The sequence below is a fragment of the Pseudorca crassidens genome, chromosome 19, assembly GCF_039906515.1.
Source record: "Pseudorca crassidens isolate mPseCra1 chromosome 19, mPseCra1.hap1, whole genome shotgun sequence".
NCBI lineage: Eukaryota > Metazoa > Chordata > Mammalia > Artiodactyla > Delphinidae > Pseudorca > Pseudorca crassidens.
Window position 1 is genome coordinate 11,782,517 of NC_090314.1, and position 13,816 is coordinate 11,796,332.

A 13,816-nucleotide genomic window follows, 5' to 3' on the forward strand; every position below is an offset into this window, starting at 1 on the left:
ATGGTGCAACTTGGCCTGTGGGGCAGGGACACAGTCTGGCTCAAAGAAGGCTCTGAGGAGAAGGATGCTCTCTCCTTTTCCCTCAGGGGTCCCAGGGAGGAAGCCATCAGCCTTAGGACATCTGGCCTGTCTCCTTCTGTCTCAAGGAAGGATGTGTAAGCATAGCAGCTGCTGTCCCCAGAGTCCCTTGGGAGGAAAAGCCCACCTCATCTTGGTAAACACATGGGAAAATCCAGCCTTAATGGGAAAAAAATCATAGTTCACAGTTCTACTTCTGTGGTTTTCTTGCCAATTCTCTTGCCCTCCAGCCAGGCCAGATGACAGATGTGATTGTTCCCTCCACATCTGTCATCTCTGATATACTGTGGGCTAGCTCCACACAGTAGGGGCTGGATCTGTCTTGTTCCTCCTAAGGTACCTGGGACAGTGTAGGCATATCATAGGTGCAATGCATATTGGTTATGAAGAAGACTGCTCAATCTAATTGTTATTCCTTTGTAGGTGATCTGTCTTTTCTCCCTGCTTTTAAGATATCATTGGTGTTTCATAGTTATATTACAAAGAGTCTAAGTATGGATCCCTTTCTATTAATTCTATTGGATTTCCTTTGTTTATGAATTCATATCTTTCACCAGTTTTGGAAAATTATCAGCCAGTATCTCTCCAGATACTCTTTTTCCTCCTTTCCTTGTGTTCTCTCCTTTGAGGACTCTGATTAGAAGTATGCTAGGCCTTTTCACTGTCCTCCAAATCTTTTTTTTTTTTTTTTTTGTCCTTCCAATCTTTTAACTCCTCTTCCGTATTTTCCATTCTTTGTGTCTCTGTAATGCAATCCAGGTCATCTCTTCAACTCTCTTCCAGTTCACCAATTCTCTCTTTGATTATGTCTGATGTGCTGTTTAATCCATACACTGACGGGGTTTTGTTAGTTATAGTTATATAAACATTACTAAACTTTCTATACTGACAGTACTTTACTGAGATATAATATATTCAGTAACGTGCACAGATTTAACTGTACGGTTCAATGCATTTCAACAAATATACATATCCATTAATGCAAATAAAGACCCGAAACATTTCTTTCTTTTTTTCTGTTTTTTGGTAAATATTTATTTATTTATTTGGCTGCACCAGGTCTTAGTTGCAGCACGCAGGATCTTCGTTGTGGCACGCAGGATCTTTTATTTAGTTGTGGCATGTGGACTTTTTTAGTTGCAGCATGCAAACTCTTAGGTGTGGCATGTGTGATTTAGTTCCCTGACCAGGGATCGAACCCAAGCCCCCTGCATTGGGAGCGGGGAGTCTTTTTTTTTTTTTTTTTTTTTTTTTGCGGTACGCGGGCCTCTCACTGTTGTGGCCTCTCCCGTTGGGGAGCACAGGCTCCGGACGTGCGGGCTCAGCGGCCATGGCTCACAGGCCTAACCGCTCTGCAGCATGTGGGATCTTCCCGGACCGAGGCACGAACCCGTGTCCCCGGCATCGGCAGGCGGACTCTCAACCACTGCGCCACCAGGGAAGCCCGGGAGCGCGGAGTCTTAACCACTGGACCACCAGGGAAGTCCCCAGAACATTTCTGTGATCCCAGGAAGTAGCCTTATGCCCATTTTCAATCAATGCCATTCCCCAGAGGCAACTGCTATTCTTTTTTTTTTTTTTAATTTGGCCATGCAGCGCAGGCTTGCAGGATCTTAGTTCCCCTGACCAGGGATTGAACCCGCACCCTTGGCAGTGAAAGCGCTGAGTCCTAACCACTGGAATGCCAGGGAATTCCCCAGCAACTGCTCTTCTGATTTCTAAAACCCATAGATCACTTTTGCTTGCTCTGGACCTTTCTGTCAATGGAATCACACACTGTTTATTATTTGCATTTGGCTTCTTTCACTCAACCCATTTTTGAGATTCATCTTGGTGTTGTCCAAGTTCTTGGTGGGAAACACAATGCTCCATGAGCATCTTCAGGGAAGAGCATGTGAAACCTGATTTTCCTCTGAATGTCCAGTGTCCTCACAGATCTGGGGGCACTAGAGGTCCTCTGGGAGTTGAATGAATACATGAGTGTAGAGCACATGGGGGGATATGAAGGCAAATGCAGCCGGAGAGGCTGGCAGAAGCCAAACTAGGCATCAGTTCAGCCTTCCAGCAAGCTTTCACGGTTCTGGGGACCCAGGTGAACAAGCTGACGTGATCCTTGCCCTGGTTGGATTCATTCTGCAGGGTCTTGCAGAACACACTCAGGAGCTTGGGCCTTACCTGAGGGCTCTGGTAACCACTGAAAGGTTTAACAGGTTAGTGACAGAACCAGCCTGTGGCAGTAAGAGGCTAGGGAAAGGTGAGAGAGAAGCAGCAGGGAGCTCAAGGAAGAGGCCCTGACCACTGGTTCAGGGGAGAGAGGCTGCCCCTGCCTGGACCTTGGCTGTGGGATGGAGAGGAGGCTGAGGATGGGGGTTGCTACTGATTGGACTCCTAGCCTAGGTCCTCTGTGCTCCAGCAGGAAACCAGAGGCAGAGGCTCTGCCCCACCTTTGTCTTTGGCTTGGAAAAAACCTAGGGAATCAGAGGCCCCTTTATCCCTCCCCTTCTCCCTATTCGTTTCTTACTTTTGGAGTTAAGCTTCTCTCATCTCCACCTTTGCCCATAAAGGATGATGGGGTGTGGGGGAGCACAGCCTGACCATCCTCACCCCCACTGGGAGCACCTCCTCCAGGCTGAGATGGGGCATCCTGCTAACACTTAAACTTGGAGGCCCAGATCGAGCACCACCCCCTCCATCTGCCTTTCCCCAACCTCTGCCCTGCCTGCAGGCCCTGCATCCAAGAAAGATGAACACATCCACACCACCAGGGCCAAGTCTTTCTCTGCAGGGCAGAGAACCAGGAGGATGAGTAGAGAGGGCACCCAGGTGGCCAACCTCCCCTCTCCCACCTTGGGTTTGGGTGAGGAGTAGGGCCCATCCTTGTGCAGAAACCTCTCGGCTCCTATCAGGAACGACATTGGTGCCTCTTTACCTTATCCTTTTCTCCTCTGAGCCCTGAGGTCACTAGGCTGTCCCCCTTCCACCTGACCCACATCGACCTCTGGGCCCGGGAAAGCACCGCAGCCTTCTGGCTGTCTCTCTTCTGAACCTTTGCATGGCTGTTCCCTCTGCTTGGAAGTCTTCCCACCCTTCTCCCAACCTGGCCTTGCTAAGTTCAGGAAGACTACTCCTAACGGGTCAGATCTCTTCCCCTGCACCCCAAGATCCCTGTGCTTTCCCGTCATTGCACTCATTGCTCTGGTAGAATTTGCCAGTAACTTGTCTGTCTTCCCTGCTAGATTCCAAGCTCCGGGTAGAAAGTGACTTCATCTTGCCTGGGCATTGCTAGGTCCCCCGTGCCCAGTCTAAGTGCCTGACTTATAAGTGCTCAGTAACCTTTGCTGAACAAAGGGATGAGACAGAGTCATCTGGGTAGAGTGAAACAAAGATTTTTGACATCATGAGCTCCTTTGCTGGGAGTGATGGGGATGACAGTTTCTAAACTTTATCTGTAAACATTCTCCTGGTGAACCCATCCCTGCCCCCCTCCCCATGTGGCACTCCCTGGCGCCACATGGTTAGCTCCCCCCAGACCCTTGGGTAAAACCCTCTGTTCCATCACCCCATCTCCATCTCCCAGGACCCTGAGGTCCCATCCTTTCCCAGTTTGCATTTGCCTCACTCATTAATGGAGTCACCAGCCCACCACCTTGTATATATCTGGTGGTTTACTTTCTGAAGTGGAAGGACTCCTTTTTTATTTTTTTCCCTTATTCTTTGGCTGCACCGCGTGGCAGGTGGCATCTTAGTCCCTGACCAGGGATCGAACCCAGGCCCCTTGCCTTGGAAGTGCGGAGTCTTAACCACTGGACCGCCAGGGAAGTCCCCTAAGGTGGAAGCACTCTTGTATCTACCATATTCCTTCAGGCTCATAATGGAGCTGAGGGCCTTTACAGAGCAGTAGCTGAGATCTCACCTCTGGAGCCTGACTACCTGAGTTTGAATCCCCACTTTACCACTTACCATCCTAGAAATCTGAGCAAGTTACTTCACGTTTTTATGCCTCCGTTTCCTCATCTTCAAGATGAGCTTGTTAGGAGTATCTACCTCGCGGGGTTATTGGAGAATTAACTGTGTCTAGGTGTGTGGTAGCCAGTCTCCAAAATGGCTCCCAACGAACTGCCCTCCCGGTGTCACGCTGCTGTGCCTTCCCACAATGAATACGGCTGATCCGTGTAAGCGATGGGATATTGTGAAAAGAATGGCGTGTGACTTCTGAGCTAGGTCGTGAAAGACAGTGTGGGTTCTGCCTTCCTCTCTTGGGTCACTCGCTCTGAAGGAGGCCAGCCACCATGTCCTGAGGCAAGTCAAGCAGCCCTATGGAGAGGCTCCTGCCGGCAGCCGGCACCGACTTGCCAGGCGTGTGAGTGAGCCATCTTGGAAGCTGATCCACCAGCCCTTAGATTTCTGCAGCCCTGACCAGCATCTTGACTGCACCCTCATCAGAAACCCTGAGCCAGAAACATCCATTTTAGCTGCTCCTGAATTTCTGATCCACAGAAACTGTGAGATAGTAAGGCTTTATCGTTTTAGACAATTGAGTTTTAGAATAATTTGTTACACAGCTATAGATCACTAATACAATGCTTCAAATGCTTAGAATGATGTCTGACATGTAGTCTCCATACCTGTTAGCCATCATTAACTCCATTTTACAGGTAGGAAGACTGGCTCAGGCTGGTGAAGTGATGTTTCTCATGTACATACATAGCTAGGAAGTGGCAGGGCCAGCAATGTCATCAACCCAGGGCCTTTATTTATTTTATTTTATTATTATTATTTTTGGCTGTGCCCCAGGGCATGCGGGATCTTAGTTCCCCAACCAGGGACTGAACTCGAGTCCCCTGCAGTGGAAGCGCAGAGTCTTAACCACTGGACCTCCAGAGAAGTCCCAACCCAGGGCCTTTAGTGCCAGCTCTTAGGTCTTTTTTTCTGCCCCACTGTTCCAGTTATCTATTGTTGAGCAACAATGCCTAGTGGCATTAAAACAACTATTTTATTATGCTCTAGACTTTTAGTGTCTGGACCTCCAACAGAACACTGTGGGAATGGTTTATCTCTGCTCTACTATGTCTGGGGCCGTGGGTGGAAAAACAAAGTCTGGGGATGACTTGACAGCTGTGGTATCACTCACACGTCTGGCAGTAGATGTTGGCTTTTGGCTGAATCCCTCCATGAGGACTCTGTTTTTGGCTGCACCACGCGGCATGTGGGACCTTAGTTTCCGGACCAGCGATTGAACCCGTGCCCCCTGTAGTGGAGGCACAGAGTCTTAACCACTGGACCACCAGGGAAGTCCTCCATGTGGACTCGACGTAGGCTGGGCATCCACATAGCATGAGTGACTGAGTTCCAGAGTGAGTGTCCCAAAAGGCAGAGGGCAGAAGGTGCTAGATTCTTAAGGCCTGGGCTCAGAAAGTGGCACACTGTACCTTCTGCCACATTCAATTGGTCTGCTAGTCACGGAGCCCAGGTTCAAGGGAAGGATACATAGAACCTACCTCTAGGTGGGAGGCATGTCAAAGAATGTGGGGCCATTGTTTAAAACTGCCACACCCACAGAAGCCTCCCGTTTGGTGAGGGGCTCAGAAAAACCATCCCTGCCCTGGCAGGCCACACTGCGGTCGGTTGGCCTTATGCGCACAAAAAAAGCACAAACTCCACCAGCCTCCTGTGCTAAGTGCTCACGAAGGGCTTATATGGGGAAGGCATATCACACGGGTTCAGAGAAGGTGCTGGAGTCGTCAGGGACACTTCCTGGCATCTCCCATGTGCCAGGCTCTGAGGAAACAAAGACACAAAACCTTAAGCAGTGGCTTTAGAGAGGAATGCGTGGTGTAGAGGGAAGATGTGTAAAGAAACACCACCACCTGATGTAACAGGTGCCACATGAGAGATGCCTAGAGCAGACTCATGCCACTCTGACTCAGGAGCTCAGAGAAGGCCTCTCAGAAGAGGTGATATCTGAGCCAAAGGAGATAGTCATTCCAGGTAGAGGCACAAGACTGGACAAAGGCGAGCAGACATGAGGAAACAGTGTTGGGGCAACTAGAAGTGACTCAGTATGGCTGTGAGGTGGGCAGAGCTGAGATAAAGCTCCAGGGACACCTGGGGGTCAGATTCCAAGAAGTATGACCAAGGTAGATCACCTACAGGTAAGAAGTGGGCACATGGCATGAGAGGAGGAGGATGCCCATGACACTGTGGGCACTGCCATTAAGCCTGAGAGATCCCAGGAGGGGGTGGGGTCAGGAGGAAGGCGTGTCTGAGGGAGGTGGACACGTGTAGAGTCTGAGATGCCTGTGGGGCGTTCAAGGGAGATTCCAGTTCTGTGTCTGGACAGTTCTGGCCTGATGACTATATAAGATGGTGGGAGCTGCTGATGGAGAGCCTTGAATGTCAGGGTCAAGGGCCAACTCTATACTCTGCAGGCAAGGAAGAGCTAGGGAAGGTTTTAAGTAAGAGATTATAATGGCTGATAGTTAATGAGGGCCCATTACACGTTGGGCACAGTCCCAAGGATTTTATATGGACTGATTTGGACCTCGCAGTAATTCTGTAAGGTCAGTACCGCTGGGTTGAATTTAAGATATCATCAATTGTAAAATATACCATTATGCCATGACATGTCTTCAATTTAAGATGGGTTCTTCAGAGATGTTCAAATGTAAACAGAAAAAAAAAAAAAGCCATGGACTCAAGGAAATATATGATCTGCATTTAAAACATGAGGAAACAGGAACAGAGAAATTAAATGACTTTCCCAAGGTCCAGTAAGAACCAGAGCCAGGATTTGAAGTCGGGCAGCCCAACTCCAGAGCCCAAGTTCTTAAGCATCATTTGATACTGGACAGGATGTTTGAGCGATGTGGAGTTTTAAGAAGACCAGTGTGGCCACTGAGGGTGCAGTGGATTTGAGGGGCGTGGGCAGAGTCAGATGCACATCTGGGAGACTGGGGTCCACGACGAGAGGGTTCTAGAGTGGGCTGGGGGCCATAGAGCAGGAGGAGGAGACAGATGGGATAGAGATCCTTCAGGAATGGACAGAACGGTTGACCCACTGCACACTGGGTGTGAAAACAAGGACAGCTCCAAAATGTTGAGCCTGGAAAGAGGGCACAGCCTAAGAGGGTGTGAGGCAGCTACCGCAAACCAGAGGAGAGCTGTGGTGCCTGGGCAGTCGGGAGCGGGTTTCTCACCCCAGTACGGGCAGCAACGCTGCCTGGCACGTGACCGGCAATCCCTTAGTATTTGTCAAATGAATGAATGTATGAATCATTGTATGATCTCGGGCAAGTTGTACGACCTGGCTGTGTGATCCCGGGGTCTCATTTTTTGGTGTAAAATGAAAGGACTGGACTAGAATGTGTAGAACAAAATAGAAGGTGTTCTCCTGGGAGGGGTAAGTGTTCCCCTCTCCATCCCCAGGACCTTAATGGATCCCCCAAACAGTGGTTCTAACCCTGGCTGTAAGTTAGATTAACTGAAGCCCCATATGAGACCACTACACTCAGAATCTCTGGAGATGAGGCCCAGCAACAGGTAGTTTTTAAAGTTGCTCAGATGACTCCAATGTCCAGCTGGTTGAGAACTGGGAGCCTCTAGGGACCCAGTTTGTAAACCACGGCGCTAGGTGAAGGCCGGCCCAGGTCCTCGGGCTGAGACTTACGGTGGGTGATAGGCCTCTCTTTTCATGTCCCATCTCCCATCCCCCAAACCCAAACTCCTGATAGCCAAAGGACCAAATACCAGGGTCTCTCAACCACACACTGCTGACGGTTCGGACACGCACGATAGCTCTTTGTCGTGGAGGACTTTCCCGGGCATTTTTGGATATTTCGCGGCGTCCCTGGTCTCTGCCTACTAGATGCCAGTAGCACATCCTCAAAACCCCCCATCAAAACAATCAAAAATGTCTCCAGATATGTTGCCAAACGTCTCATCGCGTGCAAAATCCACCCACCCCCCCGGCTGAGAACCACTGGGCTACAAGAGGCTCCCGCGCTCCCTCTGCCCTCCCCAGTCGCAGACAGAGGCCAGGCAGAGGTCGAGGCCATTTGACAACAGGTTTAGTTGGGCCTCTGTGGGAGCCTTCACAGTATTAAATGGAAGGGTAGCATGCCAGCAGTCTGAGTGATGTGGTCTCACTCTAGGGGGAGGGACTTTTCCAGAACACTCATTCCCGGATTCCCAATCAGTCACAGGAGGGCCAAGAGGAGCTTCTGGGGCAGACAGCCCCCGCTTTCCGGGAACAGGCAGAAGGGGGTGTGGGAGTGGGAGTGTGTATGGAGGGGATTCTTTCCTTCTGTAGATATTTTCCTGGCACGGTAACTGCCTCTGTCTGATTGGTTGAGGACTGGAGGGGAGGAACTTTCCAGCTGTGGGTGCCTGGGTCCCTGGACGCCATCTGACGCTGGGATTGTGGGGATGTCTGGGTATCAGGGTCTGGAAGACTGAACCGTTGGGGCTGGAACTAAGGGTCTGGTTGCCCCCCTCCCCCCCCCACCCCGCCCCACGAGAGAAGTGGAAGTTGTGGGCACATGCTCCTTAGAACTGGAGGCTAAGATGTGTCCTCGTCTTCACAAGTCACTTTTTGCTTGGAGGTGGCTGTACCTGAGGGAAGACAGAGGGTGGGAGTCCAGGGAAGGGAAGGGGAGGGGGCTGGGAGGGAAAGAGGAAGGATGGGGGGTGGGGAAGGGTACTGATGGGTCGGAGGTAGTGAGGCTGTTTCTGGCCCTTATCCCCCAACTCACTCCACCGCGAAGCTCAGAATACCCAGGAGGAGGGCGGCTCCGGAGACAAAGAGCAGCAGAATCCTGGCTTCCCAAAGATCGTGACTTCCTGCAGGGACCCCAGGAGGCAGTGAATGATCCCGGGGACCACACCCATCGATGCTGGGGTAGCCTAACAGCTCAGAGATCTGGGCGGGGTGAGGCAGGGGTGGGGAGTAAGGACCTGGGAAGCAGCGCTTTCGGGGCCAGCAGTACACCTCGAAGCCCTGGCAGGTGGAGCAGTTGTACAGGATGGTGCTGCCCCCTGCAGGAGACAGCAGGACCAGCTCTGGGGCGGGAAGCTTCGCTGAACCCTGCGAGAGTCCCACACTTCCTCCCCAAACTGCAGGCTCTCCTCAGGTCCCCCCGAGGCCCCTGGCCCTTGCTACCCCTTCCCTTTCCTACTCACGGCAGGCGGGAGCACAGAGAGCTGAAATGAAAGACAAGGAGGATGGGGGTGGATGAGCTCAGCCACACCCTCCTTTGCCTGAGGACCTAGGCACCCCTTGATCCCTCCCCGCATCAGTACCTTCCCTGCTATATTCTGGGAGCTTGGTCTTTTGAAGCCATTTCCAATATGAAAGGAGTGAGGAGAGAGACCCTTCGATCTCTGGGGAGGCAGAGAGCAGCTTTAGTGCCCGGGGTCTCAGCAGGGCCGGTTCACCTCCACACCTTCACCCAGCGCCTCCCCATCACGCCCTCCTGTCTCCACCCACCCACCACCCTTCCCTGCCTCCCCAGCCCCCTCCTCCCAACCCCCTCCTTGGTGCCATCCAAGCCCCTGCGTTGTACCTCCCCCTCGGCCTCACCCATGACCCTCAGGACTCTGTGAGTCTTCTCTGTGACTTTTTTCAAGGATGCATCATCTGTGGAGATGGATAAGGACCGGGCGAGATTCCCTCATTGGCCCAGAAGGAGGTTCTGGGGCCTTTCCTGACTTTCCCAGGGTCTGAAGAAGCTCTCCCAGAGGGAGAGGCCAGTGTGTCCAGAGAGGCCAGTGGACTGAGAAGATGGCTGAGAGGCACAGCTGGGAGGCCACATGCAGCCCCCTTAGGGCACAGGGGTGACTGTTGCTGAGCCCATCCCTGGATGTCTGATCTTACCTAAGGCAAAGGCCGAGAAGTTCCAGGAGACTTCACAGTCCTTCCACTGGGCCTCCATCTGGCTGCAAAGCTGAGCCAGGCGGCCCGACAAGTCACGGTCTGGGAAGCGGCAGAAGACACAGGCCTGGGCGGCTGCCAGGAAGATCCCACCTAGTGCCAGCATCCACATGAGGCCCGCTGCAGGTTCTGGAGCAGGGGCTGGCCCCACCCAGGCTGGGAAGGCCTTGGAATGCTCTGTGATCCTGGTTCCAGTCCTTTGCCTGGAGGTTCTAGAGTGTTCCAGAACAGTTGGAGTCTCTAGAACATTCCAGAACAGTGCCACTGCTCCATCCCTGACTGACTGGGGTAAACCTGGGGCCCAAGCAACTGGGGCCAGAAGAAGAAACCTCTAGTGGGACATGGACAGAGAAAGCAGGTCTTCTGCTGTACTCCCAACCTAGCCCTCAGCAGCCTTTACGAGTTTGTGGTTCCAAGAGAAACTTTATTTTTCTTCTTGTAAATCATGACCAGTGATAAATAATAAGTGACTCCCCCAGTGAAGAAGTTGTTTGTGAGTATCCCATCCCTTTCCATATCCTCCCCCACTCTCTCAAACTCTTCTGTTCATCTCCTCTCTGCCCTGGGCAGCCTTGGGCCTTCCCCAGCTATCTCCTAGCAACAGGCTCATTGTTGCCTTAGTAACCGAGAGCTCTATACAGGCCTCCAAGGCCCAGCTAAGCCCAGTGACTTCTCTTACTTCTCACCAGAAGATCCTAGTGACTCAAAGCCCAGCAGGCCCCTCCTGCCTACGTGGTGATGTGAAGCACATGTACACACACACACCTTGGGATTAACCTAATTCTCAGTCTACTCACACCCATACCGCGGACACACCTGGTGCCAAAATAGTTTCTGAGCAACCCCAAACAGGCCTGGACACGCAGAGACCACAGAAAAGCCAGCACACAGACACCACCTCCAGCGACATGGATGGGAGCCAGGATGCCAGGGACCCATGCATCAGTCAGACTCACTGGCTAACAGGCACGTTCACATGAAGGAAGGAAGGCGAGGACGCAAGGAGATGCCCCGCTCCTCCCCATGGCCAGCCCCACCATCAATATGGGATCCTTTAAAACACTTGGATCTCCAGAGGGATGCTCCAGCCCCATAGTTAATGGGGATTCTCCTAGCTCCCTTGTGCCAAGCTAGGATGGGGTGTAGCCCTTCTGTCTCCCTCAGTGGTGGCTTGGAACACAGCAAAGAATCTCCCTTCCCGTGTTTCAGAGTGTTCTGACCTATCTTTGGTCAGGCCAGGCCAGGCCACCAGCTCCAGGAGAAGTCACAGTCCAGAAGACCACATTAGAGCAATCTAAAGTCTCTCATTTCCCCCAGACCTCACTGTCCCTCCACGGTTCTGCTAAGCCTAGCCTGGGCAGAGAAGCATCCCCACTTTTCCAGACCCTGGATACTAAGCTCCAAGCAAGGAAACACCGAAGGTCCCCAGGCTCAGGCGAGGACCAGCCAGGGAAGCTTCCCCACCCCTCCCAGGATCAGCACCAGTCCAGACCCTCTGGTCTCATGAGCCCTTGGGCTCTCTCTGGTTTGGGGATTCCTGCCCACATCTGGGCTCCAGTCAGGTGCAACGGGGCCCCTGACTCTCACAGCTCCAGGAGCAGAGCTAGGAAGAGGCTCAGGAGAGACTTCACCCTCTTTACTGACCCATTCTTTCTAACCCCCCCCTCTCCCACACAGTCAAACTGAAGGCAGCATTCCTAGTTCTCAGTTCCTAGTGCCGGACAAAGCGCAGAGATCGGGAGTTGAGCAGGTCTTCGGGGTCAGGGAAGACGGAGTCGAGACGGAAGCCATGCTCCAGGGCCACCCGCAGCACCTCCTCCAGGAAGCCCGGAGTGCCCACCACCTCCCGTCGCTCTCCTGGCCCCCCAGTCCACAGCGGCTGCAGCCCCAGTCTCCTGTACTCCACTTCGGGGAGCTCTGCAGGGCAGGGGGCCCATTCCAGATGAAAGTGTGGGCCTCCCTCCGCCCTGTCCTCATTGGCCACACCAAATCGGGCACGCATGGCACCCAGACACTCAGGGTCGGTGCAGAAGAGGTTGGCCCGGAAGGTGTCCACCTGGACAGAGCTCAGCTCATAGTGGTGTGGGCCCCGACGAGCAGAGAAGTGCACCAGGCGGGGGCTGCTATCTACATCTGCGTGGAGCAGGGCGGCTGTGGGTGCCGGGGTCCCCTGAGAGGCCTCCAGTTCCCGCAGGGCATCCAGGAGGGGCCGGATCTGGTAAAAGTCAGCCTCTGCCCTGAGAAGCGCTGTCTCCCCATATCCACAGGGCAGGTCCAGGCGGCCCAGCCGTAGGAAATTGAGGATGTGCCGGAAGGCCTTGCCATCTCGGTCGATAAAGTAGTGGCCGCCTCCCTGGGGATTGAGGTTGGGGGTCATGGGAGTACCAGCCCTAAACATGGCCCCCAGCATGGAGTCTGGGAATCGAGTCAGGGTCTCCAAAGTAGTGGAATATAGCGTGCCCCCGACATTCAGGGTCACGGGGCCCCCAAAGGAGGGGGGCGAGGAGGGCACAGGAGGAGGAGAAATTTTGAGGAGTATCGAAGACACCGGAAGAGAAGAAAAGGCAGAACTTCCTGGATGTGTGCAGAATTGGGTCGTAAGGTTCAGACTGTCTCTGGGTCGGAGGCTCAGGTTGGAGTACAAGGCAGCAAGATTGGGGGCTCACCCCAGCTACCTGGGTGGTGGAGGACGGTTTCCGGGCACAGAAACGCCGGAAAGGTTGAGACAACGGATGAAACGAGCAGAGGGAAGTCAGAGAGGGACGGGAGATTTAGGTCCACACGCATCCAATTCTGGGTGGTCGGCGATTCCTTTCTGTGGTCTTCTGACAGTGGGTTTCCGCAATCCAACCAGCAGGTGACGGTGGCGAGCACAAGGCCGACTCTGAAGGGACCAGCTTCTCGGGCAGACCGCTGTCACCGTGGGCGAGTCCACGCAGGGCTCCGGGGGCCAGTCAGAGGCCTGGCCTGGCCTGGCTCCGGAGCTGGTCCCAGGAGAAGGAGGCGAGGCTGACCGGAGCCGATGGCGGAGGTGCCTCTGTATCGGCTGGGGAGCGAAGATACACGCTCAATCCGAGCTGGGAGGGTCCTAGGACTCCTATGGAAGCAGCCGGGAGTCTCGGGACCGGGCGCCGCCGCCTTCTCCGGGTTTCGCCGCAGCCGCTTAAGTACTCTCCGCCCCAAGGAGGTGGCCTAAGGGCAGCGGCCGGGGGCCCTTTAAGAGGCAGCCCCGCCCCCTGGGCGCCCCGCCCCCGCCCGGAGCGCGCGGCTCCGGTGGTGGTGGAAGCGGAGTGGCGAACTGGAGAGACGGGGCTGACGGGCTGGACTGGCGGACGCTAGCGCGGGTGGGGTCCGGGGGGTGACTCAGGCGCGTCGTTAAGGATGTGGCCGTGACGGCCCCGCCGGCCCCTAGGTGTGCCCGACCTCACGTCTGCAACTCGGCGGGGGCCGGCGTCTCCTATCCGGCAGCTAAAAAAACTGAGGCCCAGCCGTCGGGGGTTTTGGATTAGTTCCTTTTTAGTCGCTCCCGCAGGGAATTCCCGAGGGGGCGGGTGCTGAGTTGCCGCATTCCAGGGATGCTTCCGGGCTGGGGTGGCCCGAGCCAGCCTCTCCATCCCGGTCCTATGCCAGCACCCCCCATCCCCCCAGAGAAGGCTGGACCCAGCCCACGCAAGCGGCCTCTGCCGGGCCTGACGGGTCTGACCACGTCTCCTGAGCCCGCCAGCCCCGCCTCAGAGCCGCCCGGCACTCGGGCCGAGGCCGAAGCTCCCAGTTCACTCCCCGGGAGTCGCCCCTCGAGTGACTCCAGTT

At 54.1% G+C, this 13,816-nt stretch overlaps 2 protein-coding genes across 2 annotated transcripts; both read right to left on the minus strand.

Annotated features, from left to right (window-relative positions):
- Positions 1–6,344: 6,344 nt before the first annotated feature.
- TMEM95 (transmembrane protein 95) lies at positions 6,345–10,260 on the minus strand. Its single transcript, XM_067715231.1, has 7 exons — positions 9,950–10,260; positions 9,656–9,712; positions 9,376–9,456; positions 9,256–9,276; positions 9,031–9,111; positions 8,829–8,916; positions 6,345–8,688 (listed from the first exon to the last, which is right to left on the minus strand). The coding sequence occupies exons 1-7, from the start codon at positions 10,116–10,118 to the stop codon at positions 8,655–8,657; spliced, it is 531 nt and encodes a 176-aa protein (XP_067571332.1). The 5' UTR covers positions 10,119–10,260; the 3' UTR covers positions 6,345–8,654.
- Positions 10,261–10,409: 149 nt separating this feature from the next.
- KCTD11 (potassium channel tetramerization domain containing 11) lies at positions 10,410–13,229 on the minus strand. Its single transcript, XM_067715225.1, has one exon. The coding sequence runs from the start codon at positions 12,414–12,416 to the stop codon at positions 11,718–11,720; it is 699 nt and encodes a 232-aa protein (XP_067571326.1). The 5' UTR covers positions 12,417–13,229; the 3' UTR covers positions 10,410–11,717.
- Positions 13,230–13,816: the final 587 nt, after the last annotated feature.